General features: G+C 39.9%; 1 protein-coding gene across 1 annotated transcript in view; it reads right to left on the reverse strand.

Annotated features, from left to right (window-relative positions):
- The window catches only part of LOC126373488 (visual system homeobox 2-like), a 99,205-nt gene that overhangs the window by 53,048 nt on the left and 27,171 nt on the right, over positions 1-18,986 (reverse strand). The window contains exons 3-5 of the mRNA XM_050019643.1: positions 10,948-10,968; positions 5,937-6,027; positions 3,844-3,970 (exon numbers count right to left, since the gene is read on the reverse strand). Of these exons, the coding sequence (XP_049875600.1) occupies positions 3,844-3,970; positions 5,937-6,027; positions 10,948-10,968 (239 nt within the window). The remainder of the gene's footprint in view (positions 1-3,843; positions 3,971-5,936; positions 6,028-10,947; positions 10,969-18,986) is intronic.

Here is an 18,986-nt window from a genome sequence, read left to right on the forward strand (position 1 = left end):
CTCGTCACCGGCGGCGGTAGTATGCACTCTATGACAACTGCGGTAAATATCAAGTTGGTATGCGGGAAGCGAGTTTTCATCGCACGGAAAATTAAGTGGTAATAAACTTTGTGCGGTTATACTAGGGTTTAGTTCGGGGTGCGGGGATGGAAATGAAATTTTCATAACTGTGCGGGGCGCGGGGGACGGTGCGCGGGTGAATGAGGGGGGAATGGGGGGGGTATTTGTGTTGGAGGGACGCGGTACTTGAGCCTCGTTGTGTGGAGGTACGTATTACTATTAATAATAATTATGATTCTACACTAATTATACACAAGGTAGCTGCAGTTGGAGCTTATGATGCAAACAAATTAATGCGACTAGGTACCTATACAGCGGAGCCATGTACCTACCTAAACTTGCAGCCTTTGTAAAGTATTAAGAGATAAGTATGTAAGTGTATATATCGATTTTTTTATATACCGTGTAGGTATATACCTACTTACTTAATCAGAGGGTTAGCCAAGTTGCAAACGATTTCGAAAAGCAACATTGAAAGTGATAAAACATTGTACAAGGTAAAAAAAATATACAGGTTGCTAGTTACATCGTAACGAATACTGAGGGGATGATTCAGACTATTTCAGACCTTGATTCTGAGTTGACATCAAGTGGAATTTCCTGTCGGCAAATTGATGAAAATTTAAGTGTTTATTTTTATTATTATCATTTCATACTCTTGCGACGGAAAAATTAGACTTGATATCAATCAACTCATAATCACGGTCTAAATTATCTCTCAAAGTTTTTATTTATTTATTTATTTTCTTCACGATGTCATAATTTAATAAGGTAGCATGTCAATCCAATATATTGTTATCGCTGTCTCTGTCGTTTTTCGTAATCGTCTGCAATTTGGCCCAGGCACCTGGACTTATTAAGACTCTACATTCTTATAACTATCTTCTTCTTCTATCGTGTGGGTTGTGAGGTGGATGACCAACCTCATCAACCCTGGTGTCAGGATTATTATTGAGCCGCCAAAGGCCCCTGACGTGACTCGTGTAACGACTACGTACTTACATCACTATAACTATCGAATTGCGCAAACCAACAACATGTAATTAATTATCGATCTTCCCGTTAATTTGTTTTATTTCTCATCATGAACCAATTACCATTTTTTCTTTCACAATTTCGGGCACAGTTGAAGTAAATCTGTGTGAGCAAAAAAAGCTTCCTTCCTTGAATGTTGGGCAATCTTAGAAGTATCGTGTTGCGGTGTCAGGTTCGATTCGCCGACGTAACGCAGACTGACGGAGCATTATATTGGGCAATTGTAAACGTGGCTCCCAGGAAGTTTGATATTACTTATGGTTAATTTGCCATTTGGTAATAGGTAGTGTCCAAAAGTAAGAAAAGCATAAAAAATATTTATTCTGAATAATTCTCATGAACATCACACACAGGAGGACAGAAACATAGATCGATTGTTTGTTATTATAATGTTTATTATAGAAATGTACTTAACTACATTTAAGAAGCTAGAATATAAATGATTACAGATAGTACAAATAGGTAATTAATATATCAATGCAGATTAGAATTACACATTTTTACTTTAATCATAGTTATATGCTATTGTATCCGACCTCCATTCTAGATACCATTATCATCATTTCTCTAGCGTTAATCAGTTTTCACGGGGAACTAAACTAAAGATTTGACTGAAGCGACTGACTTTTTGATCTTTCAAACCGAAGGGAAAACCATCTCAATTAAAAGTTATGTTACATACCTCCATAACACATTTTTCGAGTATTTATGTGAGTTTCCTCACGATATTTTCGGTAACCGCACCGCTGAGCACATGATAATCATTTAAGATTCAAACTTGGGTTCAAAAATCATTGGTTTAGGCTTGTGTTGGATTTGAATCTGCAATTGACTGCGACCACACAAAGTAGTAGAACTTAAACTACTAAGGTTATAATCTCTATTTTAGATCTTCAAGCGTAGTATTTATTGAGAGTACTTAATTTTTATTTTATTTAAAAATTGTACTGTATTCATGTGTTATTTCTGATTGTTAAAATTTAGTTCTGTGCAATAAAGTATAGGTATTTGGTTTGATATTTTAGATTTTCATGAAAATCACGCAGTCCTTTAGATTTACTAGTAGGTACCTACTGCTTTAGAAGTCAGGTAACATACCAAACCTTTCCAATAATATTGTACTTATGGTCACCCTATATTAACATAGTTAGTTGTTTAACCTATGCTCTACAGTGGGCCGTTCGTTTAACGCAAAATATCTTACTTTCAATATAACTACAGAGAAAAAAATCTATTGTAGAGTGTCGAGTTACTTCTCGGCTGTCAATCGATACCAATTGACGTCCTAATACGCGAATAATGCACGTTTTTTTGCCACGTTTACATCTTGAAATCTAATAAGGGTCCCGACTGTTTAATAGTTTTGCAATCCGCAAATCGGTTCCGACGTAAAAACGGTTGAGTCGATTACGCAAAATGTCATGTGCCAATCAAAATTACTGGTCGAATAGAGCTTCTTGTTAATTTGGTGTGAAGATATTATATTAGACACAGCACGAAATCGTTATTGGTATTGCGTAATACCTACTTATGATTATGCAAAATGTTAATAAATACATGGTTTGCTTTGAAACTATCTTTGTGCTGATAATTATAAAATACTGATACAGAGTCTTTACAGCCCTAGCAGAAAACTGTATTCAAGGAAATTGGCCTTAAAATATGTCTTAAATGACAAAGAATCATTCAAAATAATTTTACCTACACTTTTTTCTCGGGTAAATAATGAACGAAAACGGTCAGTTGACTCAACTCCCGCGCACATTATATATAAGTAACTGGTGTAGATCGTTGGATCTATGCTCGTAACACATGTGTTTTCTTACCAAACTCATTTTTCGATTCGGCTCCGCACTACCCAAATCTGCACATTGACCTAGGTCTCCCAAACATTGTTCAATGGCTTAAATAAGTTTCAAAATATTTTTCGGTTCTACTCTGCACCACCGAAATCCCCAGGTAGTTGCAGCTTCGGAATACATCCCGCTTACGGTACTGAAAAGTATCGGTGCTCGGAGGACGTAATATACGATCCCCACTAGGTACTCTACTCTACACATAGAGGTGGCGACAAACACCTCAGAACCCCGATACCGACCCTTCCAGCGTAGTTGACGGTTTTCCTAATTCAGCACTTATAGATATCGACCCACTAGGATCTATTCAATCTTTCACGTATTATCCTCTCAGACGACGCCCGGACCCGAGGTTCACGCCCAACTGGGCACCCTCAGGCCTGTTGTCTTAAATTTTGTACCGGGCGAGAGCCCTCAGCGCTCCTCACTTGTCCGACCAATTTGCGGCCAATCTACAGTACTTGAGTCACGTCAAAAAAAAAAAAAAAAAACTCGTAAAAATCAAATCTAAGATTTACACGTCCTGGTAGCTTTCGGGAGTTGGTCGTATTTCTCCATTGCCCAGTTTGATGGTTTACTACACAACACTAATAAAAATAACCGCGTATCTGTGCATAAGGTCTATCACCGACTAGGAAAAGCTGATTCCTAATGCCCAATACAGACGCATATGAGACGTTTGAATCGCGCTGCTTAAGAGGTGACAAAATATCAATTTTCACATAAGTAGAAGGTTAGGTTCGCTAATACAGCACACCATATACTACACAATGGACCATTTATGACTGTAAATGCGGAAAATAGAGGCCCTTAACATCTCTAACGTTGACAGTTTGATTTGATGTCCCAAACTGGCCAGTACGCTTTACCCAGGGAATATATGTGGACTAACCTGTATGCGGTCCTCCGGCAGGTCGGTCTTGAGGGAGAGCATCTCCCGCGCGTACACGTCGGGGTAGTGTGCGTCCTTGAAAGCCTTCTCCAGCTCGTCCAGCTGGTACGACGTGAAGATTGTGCGGCTGCGGACAAACCGTGACGTCACGTTGGGGATCAGATGAAGTTTACGTATATGAGCGGTTATTGTACTATCCAATCCAGCCTGCCCGTCAAGGTCACGGGCTCGCTCATCGAGTTCGAGTGAATTGACGGTATTACACTCGCCCAAGATCGTGGTTACCATGGTTACGCCGACCAATTTGCAATTAGACTAGAAAATCCCGTTTGCCGTGCCCGTGACCTTGACGCATCGGGCAGGATGATTTGGCAAATTTTATAACCGCCATATACGAACAGAACCTATACATTCAAAATTTAAGAGCTAGACTCTTCTCGGTGAAGGCCCATCGATACTTGTGCTTATACTACCTAGTACTTAAATACGTATTAGAAAAACCTTCAAAATGTCGTTTCTAGAGACGGAACGCGCCGAGTGTTACATCGCGGTGATTTTAAACTCTATAGTTAATGATGTAGAGCGTTGATGAAGAAGCATTGACTACGCTTTAGTCAGCGATACCTCGGGCACCGGGTGTCGCCATAATAATGACGCTAGACTTAAGGGACGTCTATTGTAATTGTACTATATTCTTATATTTATATAATATGTCATTATTGTCAATTTCACATGTCATCTTTGTGGAGTCGGAACTCCACATCTTTTCAGTCAACTCGATTACTTATATCTAAAAGACTTCTATAAACCACTATAGGTATGTATTTGTCGATTCACTCATTGTATGGAACAATCTTTTGTTTTGTTGTACATAGGATCGTGATGTATCATTGAGGCAGGCAGAGACCACGGAGTTCCACTTATTTCGATTTTAACACACCACTTTCACTTCTTCCACTTTCATCAAATTATTTATCCATGCTCGCTGGTTTCGAATACTGTTGACCTTCTCCTTGCGTTTCTTTGAAACATCCTGAATTTGATGAATTTTTAGTAAATAGACAAAAATCTGTATTTGGGCGGAAGGTAAGAGGGAAACCACTGCCCTATTTTCCCTAAAAAGTAGCATGGAGAATGCTACAGAGCGTGGCTCTTAGTGATGAGATAAAAAATAAATAGAACTTTTGAAGCAGTTGTAAGCAACCTACCATTGTGGTGAAACCTAAGGAATCAAGGATGTTACACCCAGTGGGTTCTGTAGATGCCTCTTCCAAGACTGTTTACACCACGGAATAGAAGAAAGAGGTTGGAAGGGCCAACTGAGCGCGAAGCGCGCGCCTTACAAGTATGAGCAAATAGTTCATACTTTAACTTTGCACTCCACTCGTCCGCACACTTTACGATGTACGGAGCCCCGACATACTTTATTAAAAGGTCGTCTTGTGCATTATAACCTAATATCATGAGAGTTTCTTATCACAGCAGGGAAGCAAAAACCTTAGTATGATCGGCTATTTATCAAAAAATACCTTTACCTATATGACGAAAAGTAATGATAAAATTGCAGCCTTTCAAATAAAATATACATTGCCGGTAAAGTGGTCTTCTTCTTCTTCTTCTTATCGTGTGGGTCGTGAGGTAGAATACCAACCTCATCAACCCTGGTGTCAGGGTTATAATTGAGCCACCAAAGGCCCCTGACATGGCTCATGTAACGATTACTCACATCAGTAAATAGTAACCGGGACCAACGACTTAACGTGCCTTCCGAAGCACGGATCATCTTACTTTCGGACAATCAGGTGATCAGCCTGTAATGTCCTAACCAAACTAGGGATCACAAAGTGATTTGTGTGATATGCCCCCACCGGGATTCGAACCCGGGGCCTCCGGATCGTGAGTCCAACGCTCAACCACTGGACCACAGAGGCCGTTAGGTAAAGTGGTTATGGAATTTGAGAAGCAGTAGAGCTATCGTAGTTCGGATCTCACATAAAATGCGCGTTACAGCCTTTCCAACCTCTTTCTTCCATTCCGTGGCTTACACTCGTATGCATGAAGTATCATGTGTGAAGGGTGTAGTATGCAGGTACCTGTGTCGTCGTTTTTTCTTCTTCTTCTTGCCGTTGTAGCCAGTGAGGCCGTCGACTGTGAAGTCTTTCGCCGTCTCCAGGGGTGACACGCCTGTTGATAAATTGACACAATTTATACCACAATTTATATTAAGATTATGGGATGCATATATATAGATAATGGATTTAGGTAAACCCATATTGTAAAAATCTATATTCAACAAATAATACGTGATAACTTAATGTGTCAACGAAGTTTAATCGAACTTTTTAATATAGATAAAAACCAAATGCCATTAATTCATGTTTCCAAAATTTTATTGATATTTTAAATAAACTATGATTAAGTATAAACAATATAGCATCCTATCTCCGAAGGGGTAGGCAGAGTTGCATAGTAGGTATATACACCTACTATTCGCCGGATATCATTAAGTTTAAACAATTTTCTTTTAGTTTATATTTTAAAAACTCAAAGAGAAAAGTGACTTGTGCATACTCTTTATCTTTACCTACTAAACTGTAGTTCCATAGATGGTCAAATTGTGATGGGGTTTGAGAACAACCCTATCATCTCCGTCGCGGGGATAGCGGGGGGAGGCGTCCCCGGGGCACGGCGGGTAATTGAATTTGGCGCCAATGAATACGACAATGAATTATTAAATTTAGAACGCACCCTTATGGCCTTCTACACTGGCACACTACACCACGTGACGTCATCATTTACTGTACTAACCATTGCCATGTTTTTATACACGTGGCTCTATTTTATACTCACTGTGCGAGCAATGTATGTGACATACGTGTTACTGAACGTTGACTTGGTAACTTGCTAACATGTTCTGGTGTGACGAATCGCAGTGAGATGGTTTCGGGGAGTTTATCACTAAGTTATGAGGTCAGAGGACACGATGATTACATATTACTGGTATTTGCATAGGAAATGTAGCGGAGGAAAGTGTCTATGGGATTTCCTTTCAATATTATAAAAGTAACTTAAGCTTTTGTTTCTTTTTGTAATTAAGTAATCTTGTCTATTCTTTGTTACTAACATAGCTGTAAAAAAATTGTTACGGACAACTGGACAGTTGTTGCCTTTTTATTAACAAATGATTATTATTTGTACTGTTCTTTCTAGTAGAGAAAATCCTTGTTACCTTAGCTTTCAATCAATTTATTCTCCTAAGTATATATACCTACCTAGATTTTATTACCTATTAGTTCACCTTATTCTTTATTTAAAGGCGGAAAGAAGATGAATTCTAATCACAGAACTGTTTACCTTTTGTAAGATAAAACAAAACAGAAGCATGCATTAAAAAAAACGAGTTCGCACCCTAGTGGGGTGGGCAGTGTGACCAATGTGTGTGTGCCGTTCAATTGGTCACGGGACCAGCTGGACGTGACATAGAGGTTATTGCTAAACATTCGATTTTTCGGTCTTCGACGTCATCACTATTATGACGTCATAATATTATTACTATGGGTGTAGATAAAAAAGTAATTATAAGTTGTATGTACGAAACAATAGAATAGAGAGAATGTAGAGAAAGCAACAGAAGTGTGTCAGGAGTCAGGATCGAAGCAAATGGAGTTCCATAGTCTCTGCTTATCCCGGTGGGAAATAGGAGGGAGTTTGTGTATGTAAACGTATGTCGATCTGTGCAACACTTCCAACCCCGTTAAAATAACAGACGTGATATGTAAGTTAAGATAAACAATCCAACAGCAAGTAACATATGTAGCGTGATAGAAGGCAATCACTTAGTAGGAGCAGGTCGCATAGTGTCGCGCTATTCCCACGGGGGCGGGCAGACGGCGAGGGAACGAGAGAGAGATTCACTGAGGTGGGTTAGTGTGTGTGTGTGTGTGTGTGTGTGTGTGGGTGTGTGTGTGTGTGTGCTCGCTATGTGGGATGTGGTTCACCTGGTTCATAGTTGTTATATCAACATAACACAAGCTTCATGACGATATTCCAATTGGGGTGTTTTAGAGGTACATCAACCAAGAACCCACACTTCACCTAGCTTTCTGTTAGACTAACGTATATAGGTGGTGCGCCGTATCGCCGTCTATAATGGTCGACCCAAGTGTGTTAGCGAAACTGATTCGGGGTGTCATGTTGTAAGTGCTAAATAATTAATTTAAGAACCTTTGTACACATGATTGCACCAATAAAGAATTAAAGAATTCAAGAATTCCTATATCACATAAGGAAAACATTTTTTATCCATTACTTGCACACATACATAAACTCACGCCTATTTCTCACCAGGGTAAGCAGAGGCTATTGAATGTAATTTGTTTTGATCCTACAAAGTCGATATGAGAATACAAATTTAGGTACTCGTATATTTTTATTGCTAAGTATATATATACAGGAGCTCGGTGGCGCATCGGTAAATGCGCTCGGTCTGCGATTGTTGAAGTTAAGCAACTTTCGCTAAGGCCGGTCATAGGACGGGTGACCACAAAAAATAAGTTTTCATCTCGAGCTCCTCCGTGCTTCGGAAGGCATGTTAAGCCGTTGGTCCCGGCTGCATTAACAGTCGTTAATAACCATCAATCCGCACTGGGCCCGCGTGATGATTTAAGGCCCGATCTCCCTATCCATCCATAGGGAAGGCCCGTGCCCCAGAAGTGGGGACGTTAATGGGCTGATGATTGATATATATACAATGATAAAAGATGCATATGTCGGTAATCTGTGAAATTAGAAGGTTAAACGAAGACAAATCTGTACAGCGCCATCTATATATGTACACACGATGTTCGTGCGTCACCCAAAAGGGTCCACATAATATCAGCGTCGTGGTTCACTTGTGCTGAGTGAGGCCCTTTTATCTCAGAACGTCCATCACCATCTTATGATCATTTCGACAAACATCCGTCTTGCTTTTTTGTAATTGTTTTAGTGGAAATTTGATATGATGTTGTTGTCTTTTTTTGTGTGTGGCGTCCTTTTATAATAAACTATTTCTATTCTATTCTATTCTAGTCCCTCATTGAATAACGGACTACTGATAAGGTGTCTAATTATTTTATCTAAAACACTCTTACATTTGAAACACAATAAGGTTTCATAGATGCAATACGCATTTATCTTGAGAAGTAAATTCGAATCTACAGTTGACATATGTCTTGGTAAAGTAATATAAAAAATATTACTAAAACTACTAGAGGTGATGCCCCTGCAGTTATCCATTGACCCTATAAAGCGCGTGAATCATTAAACCCCGCTCTCCTACCTACCCTGTAATGTATGCGAGCACACGGATACTCACCACTCTGTGGAGACAAGTTGAGTTGAACCTTCATGTGGACACTATTGGGTTTATGTTTGTCTGCGGATATGGAAGAGTGTTGTGAATAGTATTGTAACTTAATAAATATTAATTTATCATCTGACGTATTATTAACTTATTAGTAGGTAGAGTTTACCGTGAAAATTTCAGAATATTGAATACAAATAATAATATATTCATATTTAGTTTTATGTTGAACTTTTAAACCAGAATCCTTGAGCTTTCAATATGTAAACCCTCACCATAGTATTGGTCTCCCACAGTTGATGTATACCTACACACCTATTTAGTACTTCCGAAAACCAAGACGCCCCAAAATGCGGTGACGTCACGCAATCCAGACTCAGTTCCGCCTCGCCAACGCTATTCGGAAGAAAATTGCGGAAGTGGCAATATAAAAATATCAAAATTGGCACACAAAGCGGCGCGGATACAGCAAATGTAATATATCGAATACCTATGCCACGCGGTGTATTGGGCCAATTTGACGCGTCTGCCGCGAGGCGCGAGGCGCGAGGCGAGGTGCGAGCACAGCATAAGACGCGAGGCGCAAATTGGCAATCCGCGGCCGGCCAATTTGCCGCTGCTGACGCGTCGCGATTAGATTTGCCTGCGCTCCCGGCCACTCGAGTGACGACACTCACACGACACGACTCGTGAGACGTGTGCTGAAAACGCTATCTCCCTAATGATTTGTAGACGTGTTATTTATTTGAGCTGGGGCATATTGGGTAAAAAACAAATTAAGCGTTTAAAGTTAAATATCTATATATGAGCTCAAAGTGCTTCATAAAGTTAATATTAGTTTGAAAAAATTAAGAAAATTCACACCCGCCGAGCCAGCCGTTGGTCCCGGTTACTACTTACTGGTGTAAGTAAGTAGACGTTACGTGAGTCATGTCAGGGGCCTTTGGTGGCTCAGTAGTAACCCTGACACCGGGGTTGATGAGGTTTGTAATCCACGTCTCAACCCACACGAGAGAAGGTTAAAGAAAATTAGCACGGGACACGGGAAGGCGGACTCTACACTAGCCAGTAGGTATACCTACCATATTTTTAAAAGACACTAATCGATAATTTACATTTTCCCAATCTCTATTTGATCGACATATAGAGTTAAACAGTACAACTTTGAATATTTTACCAGCCCTTTCAGATCCAGGAATGATTTACATCTTTGTCCCTAATATGTTTAGCTATTTAGGAGATTTAAATGTTTATTTGCGGGATGAGAACGCAATTAGTGTGTCTCGGAATTGGCAATCTTGTGAGATGCCGCGACCCGCCGCGGCCAATTGCCGCGATTGGATTTGTCGCGAGCCGCGCGGCGCGGGGCGAACACGCAAATTGTCTACAAATATGCCCGCGGCAAAATGCTTTGCGAGAAACGAGTGAAAAATGCGCAAATAGGTGCGTAAGTTTATTTCGATTTGTACGATTGCTGTGCGGCTGTGATGTTTGTGGTTTTTTGGCTCGGTGCGTGGTTATGATCGGTTGGATGGCTTATCCATTTATTCTGGTTTCCCTGACATTCAGACTTTACAATATTTTGTATAAAGTGACTTGTATCTTTTATTTTACTCAAATAACCTATCAATACATACATAAATACAACGCAATTTACATGAAAACAGTGTCGTATAAAAGTTTAACAAAATGTCTGGATAATACTAACTGCAAAACGAGGAACGAAATAATATATAAGAGAAGGAAAGCTGAATAATTACCTGAATACAGTTGTCGTACTGCTACAATTACATGAAACAAAAACAAAACAATATTAAAGCTTAGGATAAAATAAACATAATCAAAAACCTATGGAGAATTGAGGAGCAAACGATTTGAGTGGTGAATTATAGTATTATGGTATTATTAGTGTGAAGGTGGTATCGCATTACAGGCGATGTTCTCACCGGGTGCAGGTGTGAACAAAAATGGAGCAAGACTCTCCATTGAGGCCAACAAAGCGGGACTGCGCTTTGTTCCTCCTCAGATATTATGATCTCGGGGTTTGCTCGTTTTTGCAGACGTCACCGTGAGGTCACGCCGGGGGGGTCGCGGGGTCGCGGGGGGACACTCGATGTATCCTGGGTAAACGTCATGAACTAGTATTCAAATAAACAAGGAGAGTTTATACGAGTAAGTTAGATAGAGATTACAGAAATAAAGATAAATAATTCAATTACTTCATATTTATATCTGTAGCTTTCCCCTCAGTATTTTTCTATTATTAAAAGTGATACAATAAAAAATAAAAGGTTAGTGATTATTTAGAAGATATGAATGCATGGTATTACTGGGAACTGATATTATATCTAAGTATTTTGTGTTTTTTTTTACAGAACGTCTAGGGCCCTGTGCCGAGGTTTTTCTTGTAGCTTCTTTTCCCCGGAGACCCTGTATTGTAAGAAGCTGCAGTAGTTTTAAGCGGATGAGCCTAGTAAATAAAGATATTTTTGAATTTGAATTTTGAATATTAAATCAAAATTGCGTGCTGGAGGATTATGATGATAATAAGGTATTATTTTTGCTAACTTATTTTTATGTATTGTGTAAAGCAAAAATTTTCAATCCAGCCTTAAATAAAGCAAGAAAATACCATCCATTGTTTGTTTTACAAAGTGACTTCAGAGAGTCTGGTCTTGATTAAAAATTTGTTTTTCAATTCCGATGAGAAACAGTGTCCTGTAATTACGGCTATTGTTTCCTTGGCTTAGTAGTATAATAAGTAATGAATGTACCAATCACCAGGTATATCAGTTGCTGGCACAATACAGCTCAATTAGAGTGCTGTTTGCCTGTTTGTCACAACGTGTGGACACTCTTGCGCAACATAATATCTATAATATAATAACTATAATTATGGATTGTTCTATCATGTGATTACACTTCGTTGGATATTTCATAGAAGTATTTATCCACTTAACTACATAACTACATCAGGTGTGTTCTAGGATATCTGTTACTTGTTGTGTAATTGCTTATTGTTACAATGAGTAGGTAGTTGTTAACGAATTGTAGCGTTATCGCGATGATGGGAAGAGGAAGAGGAGGCCTTTGCGCAGCAATCGGATCTTGTAGGCTAGATTAAATTAGATCGTATTGATAATTGAAAGTAGGCGCCAGTAACCAGCCATCCGAAAAGATATAAGTACTTATATAATAAAAAATATCGAGATAAGATGTAAGTATACCTATATAGTATCTTTGTATCACATATTTAATCCCATAAGATTACTGCAGTTATAAAATAGGCTGGAAAGTTTCCATAAATATTATGAAACAAAAATGAACCAAAAATGCAATTATTTCAGTGTGTCAATTTGGGAAACGAACTTGAGATTGACTCGAGACTTGGAGGATTATTGTACATTTTGTGTTGTCACTTCTAGATGGAATTGCATTTTCACAATATTTTATTGCGTTTTAATTACACTTAAAATGTATGGCGAATTTGTTTCGTCCCCCGCCCACCGTTCCGGACGCATCGGGCGCGATGGATTGGGTGTGTAAGTAATAAGACTTTTAGACGCGTGTATACGTAGACAGAACTGAAGTCCTTGACAAGACTGGACATACCTACATTAATAATGTTTTAGTGAAAGTAGGTATAATTATTCTAAATTCAACTTCAATTCTGCCATTCAAGCAAGCCAGAATTATATACGTTTTACTTTAAAAAAGGAATATCTTGATTTTTTTTATCTATGATCTGAGCACCCCTCAGATCCCGCGGGGCTCGTTACTGAGGCTGGGGTGACGGGGGTGTGGGGGGAGGTATTTTCCGCAATTTTTTGAAAACGATATTGTTGTGAGGGGAGGCCTCACTCGCGATATCCAATTTGTCGGAGGAGGTAATGGCTGTATTATGTGCTAGTGAGGAAATAAATACCGACACTAATTGGGGCCGCGTCTTGCTTGATTACACACCATTGTTACATATACATTTTCACTGTACTTAACACGTTAACAGTCCCCATACAAGCGTTTCAAAACATGCCATATGTCCAAATGAGATATTATATTTTTTGTCTTTCGTTTGTTATTCAATGTGACATGTTTTTGACTTTTTCTATTTATAAGGTCTTTGGCTACAAGTCCTTTATGAAAATATCAACAAATTTTACGAGTCCGTGATTTGACAGCCCATAAAGCTGCACTGGTCTCGTGTACCTCATAGGGTACACGAACTCGGCGGAACCGCTCCCCGTGTGCCACATACGGTACACCGGACTGTTAACGTGTTAAGTTACATTACAATATTTTAAAGATAGTTAAATATGTTAATACGTGCAAATGTAATTAGTAGAAGACGTTACTATGGAACAGAAGGTGATAGTAACGCTTTCACTAGGCATTTTTGAAATAAGTACTTACGAAGATGATACGTGCTTCGTAGGACACGTTAAGCAGTCCTAGCTATTATTTATTTAACTAAGTACGTAGTCGTTACAGAAACGTGTCAGGAGCCTATGGCCCATAACCGTGTGGCCACGGCTGATGAGGTCAGTCATTGGTGAACAACCTACACGAGAAGAAGATTGTTAAGTGCAAACAAAAATTGTAATAATTCATTTATTTACAATAAAAATGGTACACCAATGGTAGGATGGTGGTAAAGAAAAGAAAGAAAGCATTTATTCGGGAAAAAAATACATAATTACATATTGTTTAATGATAGTTAGTAATTAACAATAGAATTATAAATAATGCCGAAACGGCTGCAGCTCAGCAAGTCCCATAGCCTAGCTGTAGCTAGATTATGGCGCTGATTTTCAGCTGCAGCCGATTTATTATCAAAAACAATTAAATATAAACTGGGTTCCTAAGTGTAAGCATATTTGTTCTTACGATTAATTAGGTATACGTGATTAGGTGGTACGGTTGGTGGTGGTAGTGGTACGGGTGTCTCTGGCAAATTATTGTGTACTGCAATAAATATTGGTTAATGTCGTGATACAATTATATTTTTTTCATTCGCCGCCCCTGCCTGACGAAGGGGAACAGTTTAACAGCACATATCTCATTAGACACACGCCTCGCGCGGTGAATAAGAAACTTTTAACACGGAGCCGAGACGCGACAAATTGAGCGGTATCAGACGCCTCAGATGTATTGATTGATATGTCAGACCATTTTCAAGTGTTAATGGATTCATACCTATAAGTACGTCGTATTGTGGTATGTAATCATTATTTTAGGTTGGTAGTTGGTAGAACACTTGCCTCTTACTTTGAGGTCGCAGGTTCGAATCCAGCACAGGCCTAAACCAATGATTCGAATTCATGTTTGGACCATAAATGATTATCACGTGCTCAGCGGTGAAGGAAAACATTGTGAGGAAACCCACATTCCCAAGAAATGCTCAAATTATCGGAGGTAGGTATGTTTTCCCTTCGCTGATTGGAAGGTCGGACAGGCAGTCGCTTCTGTAAAAAACCGGACCTGACAAATCTTCAGGTTAAGTAAGCGGACCCTATGAGAAACGGGATAAGGCTAGGGGGGTCTTTAGGTATTGTCTCTCCAATACTGGGAATATTAATGCAAGACACCCTTTGCACCACACACTATATCTCCATCATGACATGAACAGCCTAATTGACTGACGGATGTGGGAGGTGTGCTCCATATAGAACATACTCGACCACGCTGCTTCATTGCGGGTTGGTAGAGGAAAGATCTCCTTCCTATTGATCTTAATCAGAACTCCAATCTTCTCCCTAGCGTTATTCCGTTCACAGGGTTTTCTTACCTAACCTGAAGATTTGACAGGTCCGGTTTTTTACAGAAGCATCTGCCTGTCCGACCTTCCAACACGCGAAGTGAAAACAATCACAATGTGAGTACAATCACTTTCTAACATACAGAAAAACCTACAGAATAAGATTGTTATGATGAAAAAAAACCTCACCGAAGACTACATTTCTAAGCGGGGATGCATCAGTGCGTGAAAATATAATGGTTGGGTAATATTACAGCTTTCTTACGGCGCGGGGGTGAGGCGGGGGGTAAGACGGGGGAGTGGGCGGGGCCGGACACTGCGACTGCCACTTAGGTAATAAGGCATTGGCTTCTTTCCGTTCAGTTCACTCGGCACACACAAGTATAAGTGTTGGTCTACACTAGCTACACTGCAGAGCACAACGACACAAAGCTGCGTTAGGCTCGTAACTGTTATCGATTACCGTGTCGTTGAAGACCACTTCTAATAGAAAGTAATTCTTGTAATGTATTGTTCATTTTGTACACATTATGAAATAATGTTTCTGAAAATGTTTGAGAAAGCGGAGCAAATTGATCAAAACATGACATGTGTTCGTCTTTCGTGTAAAAGTGACTCACACATTCACAAATTGACATTGTTTATTTCATTAATGTACCTAAGGCTTTAAATAAAATCTATATAATAGAGACAGACATAAATGCTAATATCAGCCGCTCATCCAATTACTACACAACAGAGAGCACACCCGCGGCAAATTGAAACCAACAATTTCGCGATTAGAACAACCAGCCCATCCCCCCTCACACCCCTACCACCACCCCCCCACCCAGAGGCCACTGATCGTATAATGAATTAAGCACCGATAGAACGACCAATTTTCCCTTGTTTCGCTGTTAGGACATAATGAACCTTGTTTCGAAGGACGATGGATGGATAGCTAGAGGGATTTCCGAGGAGACTGGTGCCGAAATATCAAAGTAGAGAGGGCCATTAGCAATTATAATAGGCACTGTCTGGGTAAGTGCCTGCTCATTAGGAGCAAGACAGGCCGGCAGCCTTATTACCGGCTGATCAAGAAGTTTACATCTCAAGTGTAGACGTGACTGGCACGGATTTCTTATTAATTTTTGCTTACAGGCATTTTGAGAAGATGCAATTTGGGTAAAAATCTGACGGTGAGATTAAATTTTCATAATCACACAAGTCAATCTGCAAAAGTTTGTCTCCGGGAAGCGAATCTGGAGCCTCTAGTGCATTAGATCACAGAGGGCGTCTACTTAAAGTCCTAACATTTTAATGATCATGTATGATAGTGCATTGTAAGATTTCCTAAGGGTCAAAGCTTATCCCGGAAATGAATAAACAAACTAAACTGTATTTTTCTCAGTCCTGTAGACTCTGCAGTGTATCTTGCTCAAGCGTACCTCCCACACTATTTGTGTACAAATAGCAGAGTGGGTCACTCGCCACAACACTACACCAGTATAGGTCCCAATACAAATATAATTACGGTGAGTTGTCCGCTAATTGATGGTAACTTAACGCGGACGGCGAGGGGGACTCAGTTTGGATGCTGCAGTAATGTAGATTAAAATCAATCATTTTGCCTTGAAAAAAAAAACAGATCCTTATGCTTGTTAGTTCTTCTTTCGTGTAGGTTATGAGTTGAATTACCAACAGTATCAACCTTAGTGTCAGGGTTATTATTAAGCCGCCAAATAACGACTACGTACTTACATTAGTAAGTAGTAACCGGGACCTCGGTGAGGAGCTCGGTGGCGCAGCGGTAAACGCGCTCGGTCTGCGATTGTTGAAGTTAAGCAACTTTCGCAAAGGCCGGTCATAGGATGGGTGACCACAAAAAAAAGTTTTCATCTCGAGCTCTTCATTCATTCTCGAGTGCTTCGGAAGGCACGTTAAGCCGTTGGTCCCAGCTGCATTAGCAGTCGTTAATAACCACCAATCCGCACTGGGCCCGCGTGGTGGTTTAAGGCCCGATCTCCCTATCCATCCATAGGGAAGGCCCGTGCCCCAGCAGTGGGGACGTTAATGGGCTGGTGATGATGATGATGAACCGGGACCAACGGCTTTCCGAAGCACGGATCATTTTATTTTCGGACAATGGGGTGACTCAGCCTGCAATGTCCTAACCAAACTAGGGATCACAAAGTGATTTTTGTCATATGTCCCCACCGGGATATGAACTCGGGACCCCAGGATCGTGAGCACAACGCCCTGGACCACGGAAGTCGTTGCTTTTTAGTAATTACTGTATTACTTACTACATATACCTACCTACTTAGACATCAAATAATTTAATATTTTTTGTTTCGTTGTTAATAACTTGTGGGTCTGCCCATCCCATTACGGGCGTGAGTTTACATCTATTTTTTATACTATTATGTATTATCATTTGATCACTACTAGCTAAAAGATGAATTAAAACAGAAAAGGAGGCACTCTCAGAATATCCTCGTATAGGTACCTACAATTGTTACACATGATTGATACAGAGACCTAACCTTTCAGTATGACGCGACGGCGACTCATCGTGTGACGTCGCTGTGTGCACATTGAGCGCGCATATTGTGAACATTCGAAAAACTTCCCTGTTTTTACTTGTGCTTCCGTCCGGCGCCAGATACGTGTGAAATGTAACACGACAGCCGCAACACGTCAGAACGTTTTTGTTCATAATTTGTTATTAAGTGGAGGCGTCGGGTGAGGGACGTTGCTGGTTGCTGATGTATCTCGTCACTCGACGAGCTGCTGGTGACAATGCTGCCACTAAAATAAACGACTGCCTTATCTCTTACAGTAAGATGTTCCAAGGTATATTTTGGCCTGTCCTAGTGGACGTATCTGGTGGTGTGCGCGCGGTGTCGGGTGTCTCAGAGTGGTGCCGCTAAGTGGCGACAACTTGTAACAACAACCACAATATTAACTGCGGTTTTCTCGCCACTGATTGAGTATCAAGTTGCGTCGGAATGAAATTAGTTACTTGTTCAACTGTTACCGACTTGTCAGTGTTATATTTTATGCGTTCAGAAATATTGTTTGGAACAATAAAATTGCATTGTAGCTTAGATTATGTTATTTATTGTTCTATGTCATGTCATGGAAGGACATGCGTCTGTTCATCTGAGGAAAATATCAATTTAGTTTTATTTGTCCTGATATCCGAGTAAAACAAAACGATTAGGTATCAATAATCATCCAGATAATTAGTGACGTTTTTATTTCGTATGTTCAATTGTAGTTTTGGCGGCAATCGTGGTGGTAACATATTTAAGTTGTTTTTTGATAGATAGTTCTACGAAATCTATTCTATTTTTTTTTTTATCGTAATATTTTTTTATCGTTCGGTTTATAAAAAACATCGTATCACTTCTTTTGTTTTCTTCCACTTCAACGATGTAAGTGGGTGTCAGTTATGGTGTATCCTCGTGGCGGCGTGTGCAGTGCGCTGGTAAATCTGATCGTTGGACAAACATGACAGACTCATGTGACGTCGGGTGTCGGGTGTCGTGACGTCATCATGCGTGACACGTCGGGTGTGAAGCACCGGACTGTTTGGACTGGATACATGATTAGTATGTACGTATAGATAATCTCGTGGCCGAGAAAGGATAAGAGCCACTACTCTATGAACTACTCATTTGTCGATGTATACAATACGGAACTTGCCAAGGTAAACCACCGTTTTTGATGTTTATTTAGGTTACGATGTCATATTTTGGATGAAATGTTAATTGAAACAGTTACCTACTGTAGTAGGTACTTAACGTAAGTAGGTACCTGCTGCTAGAAAAACGTTGGTAACATCGCTTGGTTTACTGGATGTTATGTTGCCACCTGGACTTGGAACTGGAAAGAGATTAGGAAAACGTCGAATCTCAAGAGTTGTTATTATGATGAGTTGTTTTCTTTCTTTTTATCTATGATGTGGTAAAATAAAATGGGGTCCACGGTTGCTTAAGCCTGACTTGGAGAAAGTGATTCGGCCAATGTAGTTAAAAACCTATTGTGGTCACAACTTAT

This window comes from Pectinophora gossypiella, chromosome 15 (assembly GCF_024362695.1).
Source record: "Pectinophora gossypiella chromosome 15, ilPecGoss1.1, whole genome shotgun sequence".
NCBI lineage: Eukaryota > Metazoa > Arthropoda > Insecta > Lepidoptera > Gelechiidae > Pectinophora > Pectinophora gossypiella.